The sequence below is a fragment of the Colius striatus genome, chromosome Z (genome assembly GCF_028858725.1).
Source record: "Colius striatus isolate bColStr4 chromosome Z, bColStr4.1.hap1, whole genome shotgun sequence".
Classification (NCBI taxonomy): domain Eukaryota; kingdom Metazoa; phylum Chordata; class Aves; order Coliiformes; family Coliidae; genus Colius; species Colius striatus.
Genome location: NC_084790.1, coordinates 77,517,984 through 77,545,753, shown reverse-complemented (window position 1 = coordinate 77,545,753; position 27,770 = coordinate 77,517,984). Strand labels below are relative to the sequence as shown.

The following is a 27,770-nucleotide window of genomic DNA, read 5'->3' as shown; positions in this document are numbered from 1 at the left end:
AAGGAAACTCTTGCCTTGGAACAAATGAGTTAGCAAAAAGAGAACAGGAAGGAGATGCTTTCAAGAGTGGTAACAGTCCCAACTCTGCCATTAGATACATTTCCTCTGAAAGCAATGAGTGTTACTGCAGCATCACAGAGAGCAGGACAGATGTTTAAGCTGTGGGGAAAAAAAAAACAAAACAAAAAAGGAATAAACCGAGAACCTGTCCTGAGTGAAGGAAAAACAACAGTTCACCTGATTTCCTTTGAATCGGTAACATCAACACAGAGGCTGGACTGCAACAGGGAGAAATCCACACACACTTGCTCTCAAACTGCCCTGGATTTACTTGATTAGCAAAGAAAGGAAACCATCAGCCAAGCCAACACACTATACAAATACATTTTATTTAGAGATACCTATAGTAAGATGCACAAATACTTTTTGTTCACCAATTTTCCAGTCACACAATCTCAAGTAGTGGAAAGAAAAAACCCCAAACTGCTGTTAATTACAATTACCTATATAACAGGGCAGTAGTAAAAGATCAGTTTGTCAGACTATAGTGTGGTTAACGATATTCAGGTGAAAATGCACAGATCTAAAGTATTTAAAAAGTGCACCCGTCATTGCCACATACACCAACATGCTTTTTCAAAGAGCAACATCCTTCTGGCTGTGAACACAGTAACCCGGTTAATGCAAGATGTAAAATTAGGCTCTTCAGTTGATCTAGCAACAGTTTCCCTCCAAACAGCAAATCAAGAGTTTTTTGACTGACATGTGGAAAGCAATCTGTTAAAAAGGAAAAGAAGATCACTGTTACAGTGTCCGTGTAGTCAAGCAACACACACGAGCTAAAATGATCAGTTCCAGGCTACACCTCCACAGCTCTGCCACCGCTCTTCTTCAGGAGAATCCAGAGGACCTGATGGCATTTGGCAAGCAGACGGAAGAGCTGTGCTTTGAGATCCGAGCTCTTGTGCCCACAAGTTCTGCCAGAAGGGAAATCTCAGTCCTCAGATTTCAAGACCCCGCCATGTTCCACCTGCAAGCATGTTGATCACATCACGTATTGCTGGCTTGACTTTTCGATTCCCATCTAAAGGGAAGGAAAAGTAGGAAGAGGTGCTGATCTGAGAGAGTAGCTGCATTGCTTTAAAGTTGTATTAAAAACAGAGGGAAGCTGGACTCTTCTCTCCAATGTCTCTCTCAAACCAAGGAAGTTCAGCGGATTCCACGGCTCAGTGTTATCCCTGCTTTGCTTTTAAGTAGGGATGAGTCTGTAGGGTGTTTGGGAAAGACCAGTGATGACTGTGTTTGGGTGATTACATGTAAAAGCAAGAAACAAGTTCAATCAGGCTTCACTTCAATTTCTTCCACTGAAAACAGAGCACGTCAGAGACTGAGTTTTGCATTACGGTTAAGAGGCACATTTTGCATTGATGAACAGAAAGCCCCAGTTTAATTGCCACTTTCTGTGGGTCTGAACACCAACAGAACTCCTGTTAAAAAATTTATTTCAAAAGAAACAAAAAAACTTATTACTGTTGTATTTTAAATTTAAGTGCTCTCTCACCTATTCTACCCAGAGATACCTTTCCACTTGTGGCCATGCAGCTGCTTTTCCTCCCTAAAACTAGTTTGTGTGAGAGACCCTTGTTTCTGCACACCTTGGGAGTAGATGAAATATCCTGACTCCTCCCAGGGTGGGCCCCTGTACCACATTCAGGAGAGTTGAGAGAGCTGGTAGGATTTCATGAATACACAGTGAACCCCTGAATAAATGATATGATAAAATAACAGCCACCCAACTGAAATAACCAGCAGTACAGGAATCAGCTCTTTCATGGAGCAGGAACGAGTCTCGAGTTTTCAGACTGAAAGGGAGATGGATACCAGTCCAGGGAGATATCCAGGGCTGAGTCAAGTGAACAGACTGTGAGCAAAGCCCCAATTCCACGAGCTGCTGCCTCGGTGATTATAGATGTCTCAAACAGCTGTAGGGCTTTACTAGGTGCCCTGAGGCTTTGCAGAACTGGCACCTGAAGTAGTAAGCCACAAGAGGACGCAGGACTTGCATAAGTCCTGAGAGGCAGAAGGTGACAAGATGAGAGTGAGGCCAGGATGAGAGGCTTAGAACAGAGACACAGCATTTTTGCATAAGAGTGACAAAACCCATTAGTGTTTACCTTTGCAGACTTTTTCCTAGTGGTCTGCACTGGGAGAAGCCCAGAGCAGCCAACTGAAGCTGGACATCTCAGCTGGCATGTTACAGCCCTGCAGTGTCAGTAACCAGGTGGAAGGAGCTACAGATGATGCCCTTTCACTGCATCATCCCAGCAGGAAGCACATAGAGGTAGCTGGAGGCCGCGTGAAGCAGGCAAGTCGTAGTCAATCATTTGAAGAGAAACATGTGCATTGGTAACCTTGAGTGTTGAGGAAGAGAGTGAGTGACTACTATGGAAACCAGTTCTTCCCTGTGCTGTATTCACATCTCATTGGAAAAGGGCTGACCAGCAGTTCCCAGGCTCTGGAAGCAACTAACCTGCAGTGGCATAAGGATATGGATGACGGAGGAAACCCTCAAGGCTTCTGTTGCTCCAGCACTCCATTACCATCAGCACATCTCTGAGTGTCGCCGGCCTTTTGTGTTGCTGACAGCCAAAGCTTGTCATAACTTCTGCCTTTTGAGCACAGGGTTAGCATTTGGCTCATAGCCCTAATACAGCATCTCTTTTTTTTTTTTTCATATAATCCACCAAATGCACAAGAAAAAGGTCTGTGGAGAAAGTCTTTATATGGGGTGAATTCAGCAGAAGGTCAGTGATGCACCGTCCTGGCTTAGCCCTCCATGAAATCTTGAGTTATGGTGTTGAGTAGCAGCCCAAAGTGTTGGTTGACTAAGCTGCCACTGGACAGCTAAAGAAAGCCACCAGGTGCAAACGCAATGCATGTCCGCTTCCTGATCTGCTGACATCCACCGTACAATACAGGAATTTCAGCTTCTGTAGGCTGTGCAGGAGCAGAGTCTCCTCCTCCCAGATAGGCAGCCAGCAATGAAATGAAGAATGAAGTTCATAGGAAAAGCAGACTGATCTTTCAACAGTGGGCTACAATTTTTATCACAACTTGGTATTTTTCAGACTAGCAGCTTTGAAATGATTGTTAAAGGTGAACTAGGAAGAAATGGGAGAAGAAGAAAGTGCTGATGATTACAAAACAAAGTTAAACCCATCTGTTCCACTCTGAGAAATGACTGTGATAAAAACAGGATCTTCCTGAATTTGAGGAAACTCTGAAATTAGCAATAAGTACAAAGCGAACTCCAGATTCAGTTTGCAGTGGGGTACAGAGAGAACAGATACAGTTAAACACAGGAAATATAAAATGACAGCTCCTTGGCATGTATTAATGTCAACACTCTGATGACAACAAATAGTGCTGATTCTAAATGCAAAGGTAGCCTCACAGAGCACAGAAGTGCAGTACAGTACTTGAGTGAGCTACGGATAATCCATGCCCACATCTGAGGCCACAGCGAGTGAAGAAGTGTTCCTGTTTCTGTGCTCCTCTGATCAAACCAACCTTACAACTGGGAAGGGACATCCTGTATCATTCACACCATCCTCTGCTGTCTTCATGAGACCAAAACTCTGCCCAAATTCCAGATGCCAGTTTAATAACAAAGATATCCTTTGCCAATTCAGAAAACAGCCAAATGTGTAACATCTCTATTAAAAACAAAAAAGTCCTCACTTTTCAGAAAGAAGAAACAATTTACAAGGTAACAGAGCTCTGAGCCCCATGTGCAGACAGGCTGGTTTCACATACTATCTGCAGTTTCATTTGCAAGCTGTATCCATAGTTTTGCCCTGTTTTACCTTACAGTTCAAAACCTGCACTGCAACGCTGGGAGAGCGCCGTTACTACTTGGCTTGGCAGCTTCTGACACAGTTTGGGATCCAGTGCTGTTCTTGACACTGCTCACATGACAGAAAATACCAAGCTAAGAAAGGCTCTGTTCAACATGTGGCATTTCAAGAGCTGTTAACAAACATCAGACTCTGGATTCAGAACAAAAGCCAGTAAGTATCAGCAAGTCCTGATCATTTTTTTCCCTTCAATGCTTTGGATCTTGTTAAATGTATTTGGGGGGAAAAAAAGCCATTAAAACCAGTTCACTGCAGGACATCTTACCCTCAGGCAACTATGATCAGCACGGTTTTTATAACACCTTGTGTAGTTTGTGCATTGGGTACAAGTACATCAGAGTTGTCAGGGGAGATCCAGCATTTGTGTACACATCAACATGCAAAACAAGCAGTGACAGATGTCACCAGTCAGCTTGAGCCCAAGACAAACCTGTGCATTGATTTGTGTCTACACCACATCCTAAAAGACATGGAACAAGTCATGAGTAACAGTACAAACCTGTTGTGACTTCAACATGTACATCTTAGAAAAAGACAATGCATATATCCAGCCCTAATACAGTGATGAGTTGCAGAGAACTTTACAAAGATCAAGGTACCAGAAGAGGAAGGCACGTTAACCTCTTGTTGGTCCATTCCGGTATTATTTGGATGAGTCATAGTGATTTATATACCCTGAGACTGTGGGAAGCCTTTAAAAGGAAAGGAGATCAGGTGAAGGGGCAAATAAAAAGCACAAGGTCAATGAAATTTTAAGATTCAGCACCTGAATATTCCCTTTTAATAAGGGAATCTAGAAAAGCAGTTCCTAAGAAAACAATGTATTGACTCCTAGATTGTTGTTCTGAGGTCAAAGAACCAATATCTAGGACTATAGAGACCTCACACTGTTCTGCAAGTGTTTCAGTCCAATGACCAGAAGTTGTATACAATCATTTTATTTGATGGGTTTCAGGGGACAGAAATGGTCAGGCAGTCCGTATTTTCCCAACTCTGCCAACCCTAGCACCCTGGTTTAGACCTGCGAGTGCTTGCTTAGACCATACTGCTCCCAGCAGTATACTAGAAAATGGCACTTCCCTATTAACTGGGAAGATTTCTTTCTGTCAAGAGCATTCTTTTCATTAGCCAAGTACCACGTGGTTTTGATAGAGAAACTCACCATCACAAGCTAACAGATACTTCCTAATTTAAAGCCTTGAACATGAATATGGATAAACAAGAGTGATGGGGATATCTGGGATATCTATGTGATTTCTCTGCAAATGTTTCCAATTAAGCCCATTCACAAATACCTCCTGAGCAATGAAAAGTATTCCCTCTAGGTTTTTTAATTCCTCAGCAATCCTGAGGGCAATACCAACCACTTCTGGGCTTCCATCATCCCTTGTGCCCCCTTGCCCATTCTCACTGCACAAAGTGGAGAGACAAAGGAGAGCATATCCACAAAAGCCTTTCAGACAAGGTGTGGCTGTATTCTCCTTTACACTCTCCCCTGTCTTCCACATGGACAAAATCCTGGTGTTTATGCTTGAGGATTTTCAAAGAGTTACAAAGCTTCTGAGTTACAAAGTCTCTGAGTTACTCAGAAACACATTTTAAGTGGAGATCACATCATGGTCTCTGGTTGCTAGATGGCAAGGGATGTACACAGGGATTTTTCATCCTGCTTTAAGCTAGAGCATCTGGCTGGCTAGCACAGGACTCCTGAGCTCAGCATGTGCTGGCCAGAGGATCAGCTCCACACCAGTGTTCCTAGCAGCAAGCTGTATCCCCCTTCAGTCAGTCATAACTACAATCGCAACAGAATTAAGAACCTCTCTGACACACTGGAAAAGTGAGTTTATAGCAAATAAAGGTATTGGACCACTATAAACAAATCTCAGAGCTCTCACCTGGAAAGATGCTGCTGCTTTGCTGAGACACAGCAACTGGCAGCCCATCTGTTCTTGGTTTCTTGCAAACAGACAAAGCAGGTGACCTCCATGAAGGCACGAGGCAAGTCTGCTTTATTTCACAGCTGCGCTTCATGAGGGACATTGGTTCACAAGGCCAGTAAGGGGCAGAAATCAGGACACCAAACCATCACTCAACATAGGGGGATCATAACTTTAATCTGTTAACTCTACAGCTGCAAGCTATATACAAAGCAAGTGTTCAGGTCAAGGAAGAGGATGACATTCTAGAGAACTATCTTAAGGATTAAGATACAAAAAGCTGCCAAAGACTTGAGATGGAGGCAACAAATATATCCCCATAATGAAGTTCAAGAGTCTACCTCCTTCAGGGAGTCACCTGCAATGTGAATGTAACCTTTGTGGACAAAGTCCAGTAAGATAACAGGACACTCTTGCAATGAATCTGTAAAATGGATCCATTTGGAAAATTAACAAGTGAGAATAGTAACAAATGCTTACTAACTATTCTTTGGTAATTTACTCACATCAGACTAACACCAGGAGCACTGATTAGGGAACCAAACAAACAGACTCATTTCTTTACTACAACCCCAGAAAGCATTCGAGAAGAGCACTAACGATTCTGCCTAGCTGACCCTGATTGTACAAGGGAGAAAGCTGAAGAAAGTACCAGCGATAAGTTGTTTGGTGAAGAGGCCAAGCACCACTCTCATCACTGTGCTCAAGCCAAGACTGCAAAGTAGCTTCTGCTTCCTTATGAACGTCCACCACGTAACACTCAATTGTTACTGAGAGATTGCTACCCTGTATCTACAAAGCTGGGTATTACCAACTCCATCAATAATTACAAGCTAGATTACCTGTTATTATGAATACTGAAAATGTAATACCTAAATATCCCCAAATCAACATGGTAGCCTACTGAAAGAGCTGAGCAGTAAAATTAACTGCTTCCCTTAACAGCAGCTCAAGTGATCCCACATGACTGAAAAGCCTGAAGGTGTGTCATGACTGTAATCCTTCCCAGAAGGAACAACATCTTTGAAAAACAATGAAAAACTCTAACATTTGAGAGCTCCTTCCCTGCCCTACAGAGTTATCATGTGCCCTTTTTCAGAGAAAAGCCCCAACAGCCACAGATGCAGCACCACCAACTGGTTCAGTTTAAGCAACCAACCCACAAGAGAAGTAGAATTATGAAATACCACAAAAAGATCTGCTTGTGAAGCCCCTGTGCCAATGCTTAGTGTGAGTTAATTATACCTCTGAGACAGATGTACTCTGGGAGACCTCCTCTCTTGCCAGCATTTCCACCCAGATGGGAGAGAACTGCATTCCTTACAGGATTTTAATCCAGTTCTCCTCTACCAAATGGAAATTAAACCCGAGGCTCACTGCTTGGTGTTCCTGATGAAGATAAATACAAAGAAGAGAGGGACTGCATAGTCACATGCAGACTGCATAAGTGACAAGCTGTTCTGCAGTGGTGGCTGTGATCTCCAGCTGAGATGGGAGAACAGAGCACATCCCAGCCTGGCCTTTCTTCTCAGCTTCAATTGCTCATTTAGCACCAAAGCAATGAAGTGACAAGGGCAGGGGAAAGGCATTCATCCCAGCAGAGGAGAGAGGCATCAGTAACAAGCTGAGTTTGGTGCCAAAAGGCTAGGAGGAGCACCCTGGAGCCCTGCTTTTTGGCCAGATGTGAAGTAAGACCATCCTCCTGATATGAATACACTTCAGAGCTGCATCTGAAAGACATCAGACCTATTCTCCACACCCAGTTTCACACAAAGTTGAAGAGAGTTTGAATGCAAAAGCCAAGAAAGGATTTGGGGAAAGACTAAGCCTCTCCTATAGCAAGCAGGATGACAGATGTGAACATAACATGAGCTGACAGCAAGTTATCTTTCTACATAGGAAACTTCCAGCTTGTGTTAGGTCTGAGATGCACTCCTTAGCCTGGAGAACAAGTACTTTGTTTACTCCACTGGCTTATTAGAGACAGCCAACCCCAACAGCTGAAATGGAAAGTTTCCACAACCTGGGACAAAAAAGGCCCTGGATTCTAGGCAGTTTGTGAAGAACCAATGTGCTACAGCAGCAGCACTCTTGGGAACCTTGGCTCATCTGGAAAACTCGTAGATTTAGTTCATTTTGAAGGACAAGAATACGCCTGTCCCTAGCCCCCTTTTCCTCTCAGCACTTCTGTAGGCCCTCAACATGACATCACCCTGCAACAGCCAGGCTGCACAACAGCCTATGCAAACTCCAGTTGTGCAAGCTGCTACCTAGGACAGGCAGAGAAGGATCAGAACAGCAACTTCTTTTTTTTTTTCTCCTGAAAATTACAAATACAAATGAATTTTTTGAGAACTTTTTCACTTGTGCAGTTTGGGCTTCATGGGCAATACCCCTGGGGAATCTGTCCCTGGGCTCCAATGAGTAGAATTTAAAGTAACACATTCCTCTACATATAAATAGTGTCATTAGACTTGTACTTTTAAAAAATAAGATCAACCCAGGCCAGGGTCAGGCTCTTGCAGATAAAGTAGTAGCTTATCTCTTATAAATATTATTTTTTTTTTAAATTACAAGTAGTCCTCACTCCAGGTAATGTAACAACTGACACAAAGTACCTGCACACATGAAGCCTCAAGACTTTCACAGAAAGCCCAGGAGCAATCACTCTATAAGAAAGGAATCCTACCTCACAGCAAAGTAGGGGAGGGGGCACGTGGCCAAGATAGCCTAATGTAGGGGAAGAGTAATTTGGAGTAAATGATAACAAGCAATTTCAAAAACCCTTCATATAAAGGATCAAGGAGGTTAAAGCAAAAAATTGGCTCAAAAGGATGTACAAAACTGTTGGAGACCAACAGAAAACTCTGCCAAAAAATAACTTGCATTTAAATCAAATCAATGGCATCACACAATTTCTTTGTTAAAAAAAAAGGAAAAGATAAGTGGAAATCTGTAAAGATCAGCATTTATAAAGAGTTATCATTAGCTCCAGAGACCAGCATAATTCCCATGAAGTCCTGACGGAAGGGGGCCTCCTGCCACAAAGAGTTTCATTCCAGACGAGTCGTAGCAGTGTGTGTAAACAGCATTTGGGAAGAAATTTATGTCAGAAAAATAATTCCTCCAGGTTTCATCATGGTTCTGTTAAAGGAAAGATTTGGTTGTTATTGTTGCCAAACAAACCCAAAACCCTGTTTCAGAAAAGTAGCTTTCAGAATCTATAAAGAGATCTTTTCTGTTAATACTCCCTGAAGCTTCAGACAGATTGACCTGAAGATATCAGATTTGTCCTGAAGCTTTTTGTGAGGATATTTGGGCTACCCATTGGAGAGGAGAAGGTGAAGGGTGGGAAAGATACCAAGTTTTATGAGTTTTTAAAGTTGCATCCCAAAGATACAAAGGCAAAGCCATTAAGTGGTTTTGATAATGTACAGGAAATTGAACTCGAGTGCCTGTCACTTTCCAAAACTGCACACAACTCAATAGAATTCAATCTCTCTTATTTTCAGTACCAGGTTCAAATAGAACAGTTTTAAAGAAAGATAATGTATTTTGTGTTTGAGGCTCTGAAAGCTTTAACTTAGATCACATTCAAAGACATAAAGACCTAAAGTCTATTTCATTTATGAATCAGTGCATAAGAACAGTAGTTAGTGTGCCTTATCAACAAGCACCTAACTTCCCATACCCTTTCACAAAGCTCTTCTAGAAAACAATCCCACAGCACTTCTTTTGTATGCTTTTCAAGATCACAGTTACCAGTTTGATGACTGTTTTGCTGCAGTGTTTCGTAAGACCGCTGCCAAGCCCTACAGCACTCCCATGTAAAGGGGCTCCTGCAGCCTCCAGCTACTCACCAGCCAGCCCTTCCCAGTAGTCAACTTCAAGATTTCACTTCCTCCTAATTTCTGCTTCTGTCCATAGCAGGCACGTGGGGGCTTTTCATCCAGGAACCTCTGGGCTCTGATATCGTAGAACAGCAGGGAGCCTTGCCCTGTGCCCACTGTGATGATGTGCTCGTAGAAGCTCACTGATCGAATACCTGTCAGACAGAGGTGGGCATACAAGGCAGTAAGGAAGATGGATGCTCTGGCTCTGCAGCACTGCTGCTTGATGGCTAGTATTTTATTGAAGACAAACTACCTACTAGTAGCCTTCACAACACTTGTTTTCCTCCTGCTCTGGAGCAGTGCAAACAAACTGCATCGATGCTACTGAAACAGCCACTTCCATCACAGACACTACCACTTCCCTTCTCCTCTGAGGCCATCAACCACATTGAGTTTGTGTAGTGAGAAGCTTCATTTCCAGCAGGCCCCAGCTCTGACAGATAAGCAAAGATCAAAAGCCATTTAGGACCAAGAGCAGCTTTGTTTTGCCTGCCAGAAACCTCTAAGTAAATGTACCATGATCAAGAATGCGGTAGCACACAGAGGACAGAACAGCACATTGGTTTCCTCCGTGAGCCCACACCCTATCTAGCTACCTGCCAAGCTGCAGTAGGTGACAGAGGAGAAAAATTACCATTCCAGCTGCTGTCAAGTGTGTTTTGCTGATCAACAGGCTGGCTGTAAGCAAGTACAACCACAATAATCACTAGTCACTTCACTGCTCTAAGTCAGCTTCCTAAATAATTATGAAGCTATCTCCATGACAATATTCTCACACAAGCACCCCTCCTTCTCTGTAGCCAGTACTGTTACCACTTCACCCAGCTATGAAAACAGGCTAGGAATTGTGCAACCTAAGTGCCACCATCTTTCATGGGAAGCTACAGCAAGCTTCCAGTCCACACAAAACATGCTAGCACGATTCAGTCATGCTCTTGGAATGAGTAAAGGAGTACATTTTCACAAAATCTAGATTTGAAGCTTCAGCTGAACACAGATGCCTTGGAAACAGTCTTGGGGAGATTCTCCATGTAAGAATTTGCAATCTGAAAAATGTCTCATTCCTGTTGTGACACAGGATTGTTCTGTGTAAGGGCTCTTTCCTGAACACCCCTTCTACATAGATCAAACCCCATCACATCTCTCTTTTGCCTTCCTACACAACATCACGCCGGGTTATAAACCCTAGTGCTTTTAAAATCCCCTTTAAACCATCACTGAATTACCGTTTAAACATGCATTTAAACAGGAGGAAAAAGAGTGAGTTTGACCAGCAAGTTACAGCAGCTACATCCACTTGCCAAACTGCTGTCACCCCACCAAGTGGGACTGAACGTCACAAAACTTGTAACATCCTTCAACACACCCAGCAGCAAACCATCCAAATGGTGTGGATGCAGCCAGGGAGCTTCCCGTTTCCCTTTGTAGAGAGCTCAAACTAGACACTCAACCTCAGCCTTCCACCTCTACACCCTGAAGTTACATCCGCAGCCATCGGCAGCTGTGATGTACACCTCGAACAGGCAAAGCCAGGCTGACATGCTCTGGATGTGAAATGAAGTCTTGGCTGCGGGCTCACTAAGTAGGAAACTGCTCTGTGAGTCTCACACCTGCTGAGTTTGATTTACCAGATTTGCAGAAGAATCACCACTTTCACTCAGAGATTTAAGAACACATCTGAGCAAGTTGGAGAATCTCCCCCATCACCAGCCCCAAGTTACAAGCTCAGGCAAACACAGAAAGCTCGGAGCCCTCTGCAATCAGCATGAACAGTGAGCTGGTTAACAGGAGAAAGGCAAACAAGGAGACCTCCTCTTATTTTTGCTCCAAAAGTGCTCTTGACAAGCAACCCAGCAGAACACTTCATGAAAACAAGTCATAGAAGTATGAAAGCAGATGTCATGTACTTTTCAACACAATTTACCAATGAAAACTTATAAAATGCAGAATGACTGGGGATCTTTCATCAAAAAGAAATAACAAAAGGCATCTGTGATGTACCTACTACTAAGAGTAGGGTACCCAGTACTAAGAGGATGATTAGAGCAGGCTATCAAGAACAGCACTTCAAATGAGCTCCTGCTGGGCTGAAGCACCTCTGATTAATCATTCCTATCAAGCTTAAAACAGAACTTGGGCTACAACTGAACACAATAAGATCTCCAACACAGCCAGCAGTCTACAATCTGTGAACCTGGATTATTTGGGTCAGCAAATGGGAGTCTCACTCCTGAGACATAGAGAGGGCTCTACAAATCCCAAAGGAAAATGTCTACACAAGGAGCAGACACAGTCCATTCTGTGCAAGCTCTGTCCACTATGTTAATGTCACTGCCTTCAGGATATTGAGCCAAGGGCACACGAAATCAAGCTGCATTGCAGCTGAGCAGAAAGCAGGTGCTCTCACAGATCAAGAACTGCAGTCCGGCACCTGCACTTCCCTGTGCAGCTGCTAAGAAATGCAACACCTACAGGATGAACTAAAAAAGCATGAGCCACCTTCTCAGGTGGAGCAGAGAGGGTTACACAGAGTAACAAACAGCCTCAGTTTCAGTACAACCTTTCTCTGACCTGCTTTTGGATACAACACTAGTGATCTGAGGTGAATAAACCATGTCCAGCAGGTGCATTTGGAAGCTGAAAGCACATTCAAGTAACACTTCAAAGCACTTAAAAGTCAACTCAGATTTTAGTTCAGAAATCAATAAAGAGCCTGCTTTCTAGAGATACTGCACTGCTCTCAGTCCCAGTGAGATGAAAAGAAAGCTGAAACACTCAGTATCTTGGGAATTAACATTACTTAAGTGCCTCCACCACCATGCCAAGAACAACAACAAAAAAGATCCACCTACTATGCAGAACAGAGAACAGCCTTGAACAAAGGCTTTCTCCAGACATGAACCAGATGCCTCAGGTGTAACCAGAAAAAAAGGATCATTAAGAGACAGATTAAAACAGTACATACTAGGCATAGGAACTCTGTAGTTAGAACTAATGTTAAAGTGGTGTTGATTGAAGTAAACACAGACTCAGGACAGACGTGCCTTTCTCTTAAACGATGTTCCAGAACAGTAATAGGTTTCTCTATCTGAAGGGTAGAGATCATTACCAATAACTTGATGGGGTGGCTGCAGTCACTCTGACGGCTGTACTCAGACCATCACGGACACCTTGATGGGGTGGGCCTGATGACTTCACATGTCATTGTTAATGACTATTCTTGAAAAAGGATCACAGACTGATAAGGATGGAACCTCTGTATTGGGTCTGGGATGGTGGTGATTTTACACAGCAACCCCTATAGTGCTGTGCCTTTTGTTGGTAGCTAAAAACATATATTGCTAGCACATCAATGTTGTGGCTTCTGCCCAAGCAGCATCAAGGCTGTCCCTCCCACCTTCACCAGTAGCTGTGGCTGGGCAGGATCCTGGGCAGGACAGCTCACCCAGGAGATATTCCATATCATATGCCATCAGCTCAACAAAATAAACTCCGGGAGAGGAGCAGGAAAGGGAAGGTGTGATTCACTTTTGCCTTCCAAAGCAACCGTTACATGTACCACAACCCTGCTTCTCAGGAAGTGGCCAGATATGGCTGCTGATGGAAAGTAGAGAGCAAAGCTAGTAAAGCTGTTACTTTGCTTCTCACCTGTGTGGCTTTGCTATTGCCTTATTAAATTACTTTTATCTGAACCCACAAGGCCCTCATCTTATTTTATCCCCTCCCTGGCTTGTGGAGGAGGGGAGTGATAGAGCAGTGTGGTGGGCACCTGGCATCCAGCCAGGGTCAAACCACCACAACCTCCCTGTCCTGGCAGGTGCCAGAGGACTGGTGCAATATCCATCCTGGGTGGAGGAGTCACTAAATATATAACAATATGTGTTGTACAGGATGTTGTGTAAATACAGGTCAGGATGTGCTGTTGGGTGTGCTGGCTTTATGGAACTACCCCTTAGCACCCATCTCTGCCCCAAAGCGCAATGAGGCCATGGCTTGACTCTGTGTAGACGGGCTCACTGCACACCAGGCATGAATCTGCCTTCTGGATAACACAGAGACGCTCTCTACACCCAGATCATCCCCTAGTAAGGACAATCATATATTCAATGTGGAAGTTTTCAGCCACCACCAGACACCACACTCCAGTGTCTTGGTATTTCTTCCCTATGATACCAAAGGATGACAGTGTCAGAACCTCCCCAGAGCCCTCACTGACAGTGAACTGGGACAAGAGCTGTTGCTGCAAAGTTGTTCAGGAGATGACATGAGCTGGTGAAGCATCTTTTCTTCCTAGAAACTTCTCCCGCATCTGAAAGTGGCAGATCCCACTTATCCACATGGCACTATTCAAACTCCAGTAGCCTCAAAAAACTTTCCTGATCCTTCCCTACATACGCTCTCTTTTGATAACTTGACCAATGGAGAGATGGATGCCTAGAACCAAGGTAAATAAGGACTGTAATTTGTTAGTCTGGGATTAAGCTGGCTGGCATCATGGCACAGTGACTTCTCAGACTGAAAAAGAGTCTGGCAAGAAGCTTATGGGACCATACACTCTACAAGTTCTCAGTCTTGGCCTTGAGGTTCCACCAGATATGCTGCTTCCACATCAGAAAAGGAAAAAGAGTACTCAAATCTGCAAGTTATTTTTTTGTTACAAGTGAGTTCTTGTATATTTAAATCAAAGAAATACACATGGGAAATTGAGCCTCACTCAGCTTTGAAACAACACAGCAAGCATTCCCTGACAGTGCAGAGGAGACAACGTGCTTTTTTCCCATTCTGAGAGAAAAATGCAAGAATAGACAGTATTAACAGTGGCACAAAGATTGGATTTGCTTTGAGATGGAGTAAAATAGAGTAAGACACTGTAAATTTAATTATAAGCAAAATGCCCACTTTTAAAAGTCAGCAATATTTGGATGGTGTACAATTTAGTTTAAGCACTTAATGTTGTCTATCATTAAGATTTCAGAGTTGCTTTCATGTTTAGTTTGTTGGTTTTTCAAACACTGTCATAAAAGCAAAATCCACAAATAGTGTCAATGATTTAATCACACGAAGAACCTTTCCTATTTATTAAAAGTTTATCTGACTGCAGCTTTAACAGCTACTTCTCCAAGCAAAGCATTTGAATCACCCTTTGACAAGTTTCTTACCACTGCCTCGTTCTTTGGAACAGACGGATTTCACATTGTGAGAAGGCTGCCTGGGATCCAGAAAGGAAACGTGTGCCTGCGACCCTACTGCATACACCGACCACTCCTGACCATAAGCCAAGCACACGTTCTCCCTGCAGTATGGCAACTTCGTGGAAAGTAACTGAAAAGGGAACAAACAAAAATCAACTTGTTACAAGAAAAGAGCAGAATGTTAACGAACAATTCTGTAAGCTATGTTTAAGCTGCAGGAAAAAAAACCCAAAACAACAAAAATGCAGCTAAAAAATGAATTCTCCACAAAAACAGAACTATAGGAGAAAAGCAACAATCTGACCTACAGGGGAAAAAAAAAAAGAAGGAGATAAGATGTCTTATCTCAACCAAACTGGGAGAAAAAATGCTGAAGCAAAGTATCAAACACAGAATTGAGCTGGAGGCCTGTGGCCAGTGGAGTTCCTCAGGGATCAATTCTGGGGCCAGTCTTGTTCAACATCTTCATCAATGACCTGGATGAGGGGACAGAGTGTACCCTCAGCAATTTCCCTGATGGCACCAAACTGGGAGGACTGGCTGATTCCCCAGAGGCTGTGCTGCCATTCAGCGGGATCTCGACCGGCTTGAGAGTTGGGCAGAGAGAAACCTCATGAGGTTCAACAAGGACAAGTGCAGAGTCCTGCATCTGGGAAGGCACAATCCCCTGCACCAGCACAGGCTGGGGATTGAGCTGCTGGAGAGCAGCTCTGCAGAGAGAAACCTGGGAGTCCTGATTGATAATAAGCTAAATATGAGCCAGCAATGTGCCCTCGTGGCCAAGGAGGTCAATGGCAGCCTGGGATGCATCAAGAAGAGTGTGGGCAGCAGGTCAAGGGAGGTTCTTCTCCCCTCTCTACTCTGCCCTGGTGAGGCCTCGTCTGGAGTCCTGTGTCCAGTTCTGGGCTCCTCATCTCAAGAGGGACAGGGAAGTGCTGGAGAGAGTCCAGCACAGGGCCACCAAGATGATCAGGGGACTGGAACATCTTTCATACGAGGAAAGGCTGCGGGAACTGGGGCTGTTTAGTCTGGAGAAGAGGAGATTGAGGGGTGATCTTATTAAGATTTATAAATATCTAAAGAGTGGGTGTCAGGAGGTTGGGACATCCCTTTTTTCTATAGTAGATAGTAATGGGACAAAGGGTAATGGGATGAAGCTGGAACACAAAAAGTTCCACTTAAACATAAGAAAAAACTATTTCACTGTTGAGGTGAGGGAGCAGTAGAACAGGCTGCCCAGAGGGGTTGTGGAGTCTCCTTCCTTGGAGGTCTTCAGACCCTCCTGGACACATTCCTATGTGACCTGATCTAGGTGACCCTGATCTAGGTATCTGCAGGGGGGTTGGACTGGATGATCTCTAAAGATCCCTTCCAACACCTACCATTCTATGATTATGCAAAGAGCAATGGACATTTTGGTAAATTACTTTACATCTTTCTAAGCTGCCATTATTTCTTCAGCAGGTCTACAGAGACATCACCTCACAGCTGAAAAAGCTTACCTCGTACACTGGTGTAGGTGCACCTGGGAGACTTCCCTTATGAACTCTGCTAATCAAATATCTGCTGTTGGCTATGCAAGTGTTCACTTCAGCTAACCCAGAACTGTCAGCAAGTTACGAGCAATTCCCACCCTCCAAAATAAGGGGAGTTTCTCTCCTAGAGTTCTAATTTTTAGGACATTTTGTTTTACATAAAGCTTTGATGTATTTTACCGACACTGCTGCTCCTTCTTCAAGCCTTTAAAGGAGAGGAAGAATAGTGAACAGCCTTAACTGCTAAGCAGTTTTGTAAGTTTTACACCAAAGAACAGAAAAGCACCTTTGATAGCATGTGCTCCGCCTTCCAAAGGTGAAAATACCCATCTAGGGACACAGCTCCCAGCTCCTGTAAAAAAAACAAACCAAAAGAAGTTAGTTTCTGTATTGTAGATATCCTCACAAACTCATACTCTGTACCAGGCAGGCTGCACACTCTGAACTGACCTCATCCATAATCCTGTACACGCTTACAAAATATATTCTCATTTTATACTGATCTTAACAGAATGCATTACAGGACAAAGAAAGCCAGGTAGATTAAGAATTAACAAAGCAGTAAATAACCAAAAGTAACTGTCAAGAGCGCAGATCTTGTTAAGTAAGCAAATCATTACTAGATTGCACAAGCTAGAGCTGACAACTCTTCAGCAGCTCTGACACTGATTCTGACCCTGAGCAAACATTTCCTTCCAGGAACTACTCTTATTGAAAAAACACCTATATGAAGTTTATATCAGAGGAGTAATTAACAGCTGTAGTGAAAAATAAACCCTGCAAGTACACTGACTGTGCTCCCTGATGGCATACCTGCTTTTGCTTCAGACCTTCCCTGTTCTTTGAGTGCAAAAAGAAAAGTAGCAGAGGATGAATTGCTACTCCGACTACCAATAACAAGAGACCAGCACAGGTGAGGTGTTTTACCTGACTGCTGTAAACACTCCCTGTCTCTGCAGCTTCGGATGCAGGTCTAAAATGAAATCCACAGAAAAACCGTTTCTGCCAAAAACACATGATTTTTTTTCCCTATAGGACTTCTCCATTTACTTGAGGCAGAAGCAGGTAAAACAGACGACAACTCATCTCACATAAGGATGCAAAAGGATCAGGAAAAAAATTATTAGGTTGCTTCTCTGCTATTTTTCATTTAGATCACTTTCTTGTTTTTTCATTTGTTCTAACACATACACATAGTTTTAGGACTTCTCAACAGTCTTCTCTTACTGACCTTGTTCTTATTGTTGAAAGCCAGTGCTCGGACTTTGCAGTTGTCAGGATTGGTGTTCTCCTTGGGGATATCCTTCAGAGCCCTGTGTGTTATGTGGGCATAGACAGGAACTTGAGAGAGGTTATGCCTAGCATCACTTCTGGACAACACATCCTCTGTCACTTCCCACAGACCCATGGAACCATCCCGGGAACCTGAATAAACAGTCCATAAACAAACACACACATACATAACTCCCCTTTTTAAAAAAGCAATAAAAGAATGAGGATTTGAAAGAAAAAAAGGGTGACAGTAAATTAATCTAACTGAACACACTGCTAGTGCCTATATATTATTACTATCAAAACATTATTTGACCAAGCTGTGAAGTCTATAGCATTGTAAACCCACTGACAACTATTTTACACAGTTTCCAAGTAGCTAGATCACTTTATGTGTTTTCAAACTGGTAAGGATGCATTAAAAACCACCACAATCCAGGACAACAATCAACATTAGAAATTAACACGTAGAATAAAACTTGGAGGCAAGTGAATAGCCGTTCAGCCTGGCTTACCAAGGCTCGGACTTAACAGTCTGTTACACCAACATAAAAACCTCAAAAGAAAACTCAGTTGGGTTTATGCCAGTTTAGGTTCATTTGATTTCCACCAGTATGCTTATGGGTGTGTACATGCACCTTCGTGAACCAAACAAACAGCTGTCTTCAACCACAATTTGTATCCATTTGGATGAAATCTGCCTTAATTATTATTTTGCTAAAACTGAGCAACTTACTGTTTAAAGAATGGAACACAGAGGCTGAAACTGAACAAGCAAAAGCTAGTTTTATTTTTCTACTGAATTTGAAGACATTAATCCAGAATGTAAATCACTACCAGCAGAAGGTCTTTGGTTCACAGACTGACACAAGACCAAGGCCGTATACTCATCCCTTCTGGTGCTAAGGCAACTCACTTCCATCTAAGCCAGCTCTGACAGATTTGACATGTACCATCCCTACACAACATGAAAAACATATCCTTTCACAGGGAATGCATAATCAAAGACAAACTATCTACAGCAGATTAATATATAGGCTTTGGTATAGCATATGGAATAAGCTGCAAAGGCAGTTAAGCAAAACCGTTTCCAGCACAGGAGTGGGCCAGCAAGGCAGAGCTGCCTTTGTCCCCTCACAGATGGATTCAGTCACTTGCCACTATCACCTACTACTGGCAAACACAAAAGCAGCTCCTTAATGGCCCTGCAAAGCAGCACACAGCACAAGTTGCAACATCCTGCTCCTAGGCTGCTAGTTTATAATGGCACTTTAGTCTTGTTTGTTATGGAGACTGAATACTCAGCAGTAGAATTTCTAAACATCTTGACATACTTTAGGAGGAAGCTGTTCCCTTTTAATAGCCTTAGCAGGTGAAAAAAGTCAATGGATGTTGTTTAACTAGCTAGCCCTGAAACTGAGGAGAATACAATTTGTTACCCTATCCTCACGCCATCCTGGGAATTTTTCATCTCACTAGAAGCTTCTGCCATCGAAATCTTTTTGTCCATATAGTAGAACTGAGTAGACTGAGGTATTGTCCCTCAGCTACAGCTGCTTAATCAAGAGTTTAATTTGCATCTTGTAGACTACTGAAATAAACTACTGCAGGTTACAGGAGCAGCCTTGCCTTATTCCTGTTGAAGTTAACATAAGCAAGAGGAATAATCAAGCCCCTGGTCTTCTTTTTACTCTCTTTACAGTTTTGTCAGCAGTAAGAAAGTACACTGAAAAATCTCTACCCTCAGCCTATCTGATCAGCATGTTTTGCCATTGGACCAGACAGTCTTTTTCTTCTTGTTGGCATTTCATTCCTCTTGGCACTTAACCCACTCCAAGAAAGCCACAAAAATAATTAATTTAGTTTCCCGATTCCAATAAAGGTATTTGCTATATCCTCAATGTTTGGAGTTCCCATACCTCTGCTCCAAACTTGCAGACATAGAGGTAATTGAAAGCTGTAAGAACCAGCTCAGAAGTTAGTTGTCTTCTGTTTCCTCCTTATTAGGAACATTGGCAAAGTTCTCATTGAGAAATTGAGTTCTTCAGACTTGTTACTTGCTTTCAGCAAGTTTTCCCTGGTGTCTGAGGTCTGGAGACTAGAATCTAAACCCTGCTGTAGACATCATACAACAGAGAAGAGAGTTTTCTACTCCCATCTCCACCCTTGAGTATGCAGAAAACATTGAGAGCAACGGAGCTCAACCTCACCTGCCACGCTTCCATCCTATCAGGTCCTTATAGTTCCCTTAGATATCTGTATTCAAGTCTGTGGTTGGCTGCCCTCTTCAAGCTTACTACCTGACCGTGGTTTTTTTGATGTTGATACTTGAGTTAGAGGCTTGCAGAGATAAATTTTTATATTAAATTCAAAAGGAAATTCCAGGATTAGCTTTTTGGGTTTTTTAAAGGAAAATTATGTTACTGAACTAACAACTCAGGGATCGAATTTTATGTACAAGACTGTTAACGATTTTGTCACCCTACAGTTTGACATGTCCTTGAACAGAACACTACATGTTGTCAGCACAGACAGTAAACTACTCAGTGAAACAGTGTATCAGTACTGCGGCCTTTACCTAAGTAAAATTTTATGAAGTTACACTGATTACCCCACTAGTTACTAAGAAGTCAATAACTGACCTTTTCTATTACAGCTTTCTGTATTAATATCCATAGTACATATACACATATCTACACACACATAAATACACAACTGAACCAATAGCTTGACAAAACAAACCGAATTTTCATTAATTAGTGTTCCACAGGATTTCCAGAAAGCTACAAACTGATAACTGACACTCCTCTGGAAATTATTCTTCTAGTGTGGAATCCTTCCCTGTAACTTACTGTGTTTAGGCATCTTCTCATGGTAACGCCTATTGGAAAGACAGATATTATTCCCACTGATACTGGAAAAAAAAGTAAAAATCAAATCTAGACCAGGGCCCTACAAATAAAACAAAGTGAAGCACTGTACTAAGACCAAAAAGGTTTTAAATAGCCAAGGTAGTTCCATGTTGTTTCCAATGCCCTGACAAAGGTGCTTCCTTAAGACCTGTCAAGGGCTGTACATCAGTATAAACTTCTTGAGAGAAGAAGAAAAAAAAAAGAGAAAAAGGCTTTTACCAGAAACAGCCATAGTATCACTGATCCACGCAATTGAAAATATCCAGTCCTTATGTCCATCCTAAAAGACAAAAAAACAGAGCTTTTTCTGTGCCTTTATTGTCTGAATTAGTCTCAAAGTAGTGTTCTCCAGTTTGATTTTTAGTACAAATTCAGTGATCAAAAACATACAAAGTAAGATTCCAGTATCAAGCTGAAACAGTAATGTGAACCTTTTTTTGAAGTGTATAATTGAGAGCAAATTTTGAGACAGAAAAAAAGGTCTCTGACCAAAGACAAATTCATTTGAATTCTAAGGACTTAAGATTTTCCATTTTGCAAGTGGCATTCTCTAAAGGGATGTCACTTCCTCAAATGCACCTCCCTACTATAAAAAGTAACCAAAATCTTCTGGTTACAATATATGACCTATTTTTAAAGACTATTATTTTCAAGAACCTCTTCTTTAGCAGGTAAGAAACCTACAGGGAAAAAAACCACAAAGGCTCTAGTTCTGTTTGAAAAGCTGCAAAGTCACAGCAGCAGGCAAACGTGTGGCAAGTCACACAAATGTTCAGTTGAGCCTTTCTGCAGCTGGTTATCTGCTGCTGCAGAAACTCTAACCTGACCTCGGCTGTTGTAGTTAATCAGGGCTTCACAGAGAAGCTGAAAAGGAGAAATGAGAGAGAAGTGCTTATAGGACACCACTATCCTTCTTTCAGTTTTGGGTTTTTTTCCCCCCATTTTAACACTGGCTATTTGAAAAAGGCCTCATGATGTTGCAGAAATAGAAGCAGTACCATTGCCTATCAAACTGCCACAGGCCACTGGGTTAGAATTAATCCTCAGAGCCAAGTTTGGAACAATATATACACAAGTTGCACTGAGGAAGGGGAACATTTGAACATCTTTTCCATTTCTCAAAAGATCTTTTTCACTGAGACTAGTTTCAGAGGTCATCACAACTATACTCTTAAGATTAACCATTTTGTTCTCTTTCCAGTGCTCAAGTAATCTGAAGTAGACCTAAAAGAGTGTGAGGAAGAAGAAAACTGACTTGGAACCCTGAGAATTATCTCACATGTTTGTGTACTCACATATTTAAGGTAACTTGTCATAAAATGACAACTCCATCAGGAACGTTCTAAAGCTTTCAGAATTCTTTTTTCTACTACAAGACTCCCAAATCTTAACCTTGCTCTGACATTAGGCACCTCAAAGTAGGAAATCTTGTTAAGTGATAGAATAAAGTTCCCCCAAATACTCTTACTTACATCTCCCACACAGACAGGATCAAGTGTAGGCAGACGATAAATTGCAAGGCTGTTGGGGTTGTCTCCACCGGTGGCCAGAAGAGTCCTTGAGGGGTTGAGTTCAATGGCATGAATGCCACATCCCTGCTGGTTCACCATGCCAGGTTCACGATCTTTCAGAATAGGTATCTTGGTAATTTGACCAGTCTGGACATCTATTACAAATAACTGGAGAAAAAAAAAACAAAACAGATGCCAGTTGTATCAAACAGATAAGCAAAACAAGATGGTCAAACACCCTCCTAATTTTGAACTGACATGCTTTTGGAATTCACCAACATTGCAAGTACGGTTGAAAAATGCATTAACTCCTTCTTCAAACAAGCAAACTGAATTATAGGGGGTTTCATTTCCATCAGCCCATTTGATTTTCACAGAAAGAGAAGAAAGGGGAGAGAAACTTGTCATGGGAGGTTTCTAATTGAAACAGTATTGGTTTTCAGTTTCCTTGTACAACAGTGAGAAAGAGGTCCACCTCTGATTAGCCACGGAGTCCCAAGGAAGCTTATCACAACTCTTCTGCCCACCCAGATAAGATACTGGCCATTAAGTTTTGGCTTTAGCAAACCAACCCTTTCTTACTTTCTGGTGTTATGCAGAGAATACTAACTAAATATAATACTGCCAACTGTGAACATCTCAACAAAACACACCAGTTATGTCAATTCTAACATGTATACAACCATATGGCTACAACCTAAACCAGAACAAAGGTTTCTGCCAAAGTGCACTTTCATTTGGGAGGCTCTTGTGCTGCATGATTTCACAGCTGTGCCAACAGCCAACAGGTATGAACAAGGGGACAAAGCCCTGGGATGGAACCTGAGTGAAGAAAAGGAGCATCTGAAGTTGACTTGGCACTGACAAAAGTGATGTAGAAGTCTAGGATTATAATTAAATTACACATGCACACACCCTCTAAGGTTGTTTCTGCTGTAACCAAAGAATGTTACCCAAAAGCTTCTGGAAGTGAACTGAAGATGGAGAACGTAACAAAAAACTCAAAACCTGCAATTTTAAAGATAGGTGTCACAGTTTAGCAAAGAGGCGCTTTTGCCTGGTAGGAGGGGCAGGGGGCTGCAATGCAAACCTGGTAAAGAGTTCTTGGATTTTCCCCTGGCTCTTGAGTTCACACCCACCTCCAGCCCAGCTGGGCCAATCTGGCACCTCTGCCATCACTATTTAGGGACGAAAATTTGAAGTGCTGGCAGGAGGTGTAAGAGTGATACAAGATGGAGGCAACCACACGGAGTCTAGGGTCAGAGAAGGAGGAAGGAAGGAGGAGCACAAAATTAGAGACCCCTCTGCAGCCTGTGTTGAGAATACATCTGTGCCCCTGCAACACATATAGGGCCATGGAAGGACTGAGAGCCACCAGCAGCTCTGTGTGAGTGTACCCAGATGGGTGAGGGACTGTGTGTGTGTACGGCCATGGCCCAGGCCATGCTGGAGCCTGTGCGCCACAGAGCAGCCCCACACGAGAGGCAGAGAGGAGCTGCAGCCCTTGGGATAAATGTGCCTTGGAGCAGCCTGTGCAGGGCTGCCGTGTGTGTGAGGGACCCCAGGGAGGAGCAGGGAGGATCACGAGGAGTCTGCCTGCCTTGAGGAGAGACAAAAGGCAGAAGCCATCAGCAATAGACTGACTCCCTGTACCCTGGTCTGTTTTGTCCTGGACCTTAAGCAGCAATTAAGCTGTCCCTGCCCTTTTATAAGACTCAAGTCTGGTTCCTTGAGTCTAATCATGGTCTTTTGTCCCATGATGGGCCTAAACACAACTTGTAGAAATTGTTCTGAAATCTTTTGTTCAACATTTTTAGAAACATAAAAGAGAAATACAGAGATTCTCAGGGAGTATTTATACTGCAAAGTTGCTTTTGGTGAGCTGTCACGGACCGTAGGCCTGCTCTTTAACAAGCGTAAAAAGAACTCAAGAAAACTTAGCAGCATATTTATCACTCGATGTACTTAACTATCAGAAATCAAAGTCAGGTAAAGTATGGTACACTAAACTCATTCCACTAAAGTTCTCTATGTGTAAACTCATTCCACACCATATGTGTACTGTGTCTAGGACTACACATCACCTTCAGCCTGCACCTGATCCTCCTCTGTAGGCAGCAGTCTTGCATGAACAGATGACTGTTCCTACAGGGAATGAATTTCTACGTTTGGGTCTCTATTTTGCATGCAGATGTGGAGCTATACTGAAGCACAGCTGAGTAGGAGAGAGAAACTCTTCACTTCTCCCAGGTCTTACAATGCAGTTCACTGACCAAGACAGATGGTAAAAACAGGATGCACGGAGTAGCCTCTCTGCCCTAACCACATCCCCGCAAATTAACACCTGCACTGCAGGATCAGGACCAGTAATGCCCTCTCCTCCCATCCTCCCCTGTCCCTCCCCTATGACTCCATTTCCTCTTCAGTATTTCCTTCCAGTAGAAATTCCCAGTTCCCTCCCCTATCCTCCTTCCACTGTGGAAAAAAACACCTCACAAAATCAATAGTTACATAACTAAGATTAAGGTTTGCAGGTGGCATCTCCAGGTCCTAAAGCTGGCACTGGAACTGCTTATTAGGAAAACCCATCAACACCTCAGGATGTCCACAGACTCAGAAAAACCACGCTTCAGTTGTAAGAGATTCACATGTCTCAGCAGACATGAGACTGAAATGAAAATCCCCTTACATTCCCCAGTCTGACATCACTGTCATATATCAGTGTGTAATAGGTTAATAAAGACTTACTCTACTGCAAAATTCATTTAGCTAAACTCTAAACTATTTGGGTTGAAAAGGTAAAGAACTTTGAAACACACAATGCTGAAGGATCAGACCCTCACATTTCTGCCTTAGATCTTCAATCTCAACAACATTTTACTATAATAAGTTTCTAAATTAACATACTCTCACAAGCAGCAAAGGGACATCTTTCCTGCAGTGCTTTCAGTCGCTTGTACCCCACTCTAAGCCATTGGCAGCCCTTGAATTGCTTAGTCATTTCCTCACTTTTCTCCTCCTGGTTACAGTAATACTGTGCAACTGAACAGCAGCTGCTCTAAGGGCATGAAACTTGGCACAGTTAAGGGACTGGCTCTGTAGTTTCAGCTGTAAAGTTCTAAGCAGTAACTTCTCTCCATGCTTGGTAAAAAACTTGGCACATTGTTAATAGTTTTAGAACAACTACCACCTCCTTAGAATAAAATAGGCAGTACTGTTCGTGTATGCTAGGACTCTTGCACCACCTGAGGCAGGACAGGAAGCCAGAAGCTCACACATTTGCAAGCTGCACCACTGATTGCCCAGAAATCTTCCCTGCAGACCCAGCAAACAGAATCCAAGAGAAGGCAAACAGTTATTATACGTTTTTAAAGCAAAAAAAAAGAGAAATGTTACAAAACACGACAAGGACCCAGCTAAGAATGCATAAAATGCTAATACCTCTTAAGATTTTTAAAAACACTATATTAAGTAAAGCACAAAATATCTAACTGCTTTTAAAACAGGTCAGACAAAACTGTAGCATACAAAAACATAAATTTGAAGAAAAAAACCCAGAAATTAGGCTACCTCCTTCAAGGAAACTTATACCTTCACTACTTTTTTATTAAGTACATCTGCAAAAAGCTCCAAAGCAGTCTAGATTTGAAGAGTATTGACAAACTTCTGACAGCTGAACTATACATTTCTGGGTATTTTCTTCATCTCAATCAAGAATAAGAACTTCTTCTCCAGTTACTCATTATATAGAGACTAAAAACCTGCCACAAAAACTTCTGAATGCAGTAAAGTTCCAATTAGTAATTTGTGCTTATTTGTCCCTTGGTCTTAAGCTTTGCAAACAGTTCAGTAGTTCCTGCTAGTAAAACCTATGTACGTCAGCCATTAGCTTGCCAAATAACTTAACATCGAGGATTTACTGAGCCTGGATTGCTTTGGCTATCTGCCAGAAGTCCAAGGACCACACTTGATCTGTGTAAAACAAGGCAGACTCAGCTACCTTGTGCTCTGCAGGACAACCTTGCTCTAACAAGGAAACTGTCTAGATGACATGACAAAGAGACATCAATCTTTTTGTTTGGTTGTTTTTTTAAAGCAATTCAGATGTGCTGCCTGTAACAGTGTTGTCGCTTGAGGATCATGACAGACAGGCATGGCTAGGTACTACAGACAGCAGAGCCATGAATCTTCACGATCCAGTCCTACTTTTCACACCCCATGTGATTACTAGCTGTCTGTTTCTTCTGCTTTGCTTAAGTGGTGAGAAGTCATCTTGGCAAATGGCTCCCATACAATTACTCTGTAGCTGTCCTCTTTTCAAGCTTCTTACAGTCAAGTTCATCAAGAAACTCTACTTCACTGACTAAGGAACTTCATTAATCAACTTGCCAAAAGTCTGTGGCAGGGAATTGAATCTGAGGACTAGAATCTGAACTGCAAAATGCCTCCTCCTGTACACAACACTGAAAGCAGATTTGCCAAACTCTTCCATCAAGTCTATGTACATTTTTTGACCTGTCTTTCAGAGACAAAAGTCTAGGGGAAAAGAAAAAAACCACCAAAGCTACCAATATATTAAATCTTAAGTGCCTTTCCCATGTGTTTGTATCAAAGCACTGACTTCCTACAGCAAGATTAAAACTCAGGCCTTTAAAATGTCATTTCATGGCAGCACACAGACTGTCTCATGTCCTCCCTTGCTGCCACTGCACACAGAACAGCAATCAAACAGGCAACTCTCTTTTCCAGTTGATCATACACATTGGTCACGAAAAAAACAAAGGGTCTCACCCTGATCTACAGCATGATTTTATTACACAAACAGGATGCAGACTTATGAGGCACGAAGAAGTGAAAGAAACTACTTACTCTTCATGCAAGAGGAGCTCATGATACCCTCTGCACTCCAGCTCTTCATATACTGCTCTCAGAAATTACAGACACACTCTTGTCTTTCATGTTAACATTTGAAAGAAACCCAAGAAAAACGCACTGCCTTCCTAAAAGCAGAGCCACTAAGAGAGAATCAATCGCAACACAGTTTCACAACTGGCTTAAGCCAACCTTTGAGAACTCAGGTGCATCTTCCTCACTCACCCAAACAGTCTGGCCATCCTTGCGACAGCACTCAGGTAGCTGCAAGGTCACCTGGATCACATCTCCACCTCAGGTGAAAACTAACCCTAGAAAACTCCTCGTCAGAACACAAAGCAGCAAGCTGATCCAGCTGACCCCCCAACCACGCACAGATCACTGCCAGCAAGAATGAGCAGGTAGGAACATCCCACTCTGCAACAGCACAACTCCAGACCAGCTGAAGCTGGTAACTAAAAGTTTACCCTCAGCCAAGTTGGGGAAAAAAAAAAAAAAAAAAAAAAAAAAAAAAAAATCACAGCATTGTTCCCCTTCAAATTTGGGGTTTTTCTGCTAACAAAACAACAAAAGGAAGACAAACTGTCACAACACAGATACCCTTGCTGGTCACACTGAGTAGGGCTGATTTTTGCCTGTTCTCAGTCTTGCCTTTTACCCAATTACAAACATCTCTGTTCATAAAGCATTTGGCATAAAGTTCTTCAGTTCTACAGCAACGCAGATTTA

At 42.6% G+C, this 27,770-nt stretch overlaps 1 protein-coding gene across 3 annotated transcripts in view; it reads right to left on the bottom strand.

Moving 5' to 3' along the window:
* Nucleotides 1-370: 370 nt before the first annotated feature.
* Nucleotides 371-27,770, bottom strand: part of DCAF12 (DDB1 and CUL4 associated factor 12) — a 32,522-nt gene continuing 5,122 nt past the window's right edge. Inside the window, exons 3-9 of one of the 3 annotated variants that reach the window (XM_062017562.1) lie at nucleotides 22,131-22,337; nucleotides 20,878-20,938; nucleotides 17,706-17,899; nucleotides 16,761-16,826; nucleotides 14,907-15,069; nucleotides 9,715-9,899; nucleotides 5,910-8,998 (exon numbers count right to left, since the gene is read on the bottom strand). In XM_062017562.1, the coding sequence (XP_061873546.1) occupies nucleotides 8,840-8,998; nucleotides 9,715-9,899; nucleotides 14,907-15,069; nucleotides 16,761-16,826; nucleotides 17,706-17,899; nucleotides 20,878-20,938; nucleotides 22,131-22,337 (1,035 nt within the window). In that variant the 3' untranslated portion in view covers nucleotides 5,910-8,839. Of the gene's footprint in view, nucleotides 1,085-5,909; nucleotides 8,999-9,714; nucleotides 9,900-9,957; nucleotides 10,181-14,906; nucleotides 15,070-16,760; nucleotides 16,827-17,705; nucleotides 17,900-20,877; nucleotides 20,939-22,130; nucleotides 22,338-27,770 lie in introns of those variants that run through there. The other 2 variants (XM_062017564.1, XM_062017563.1) reach the window with 2 other exon arrangements.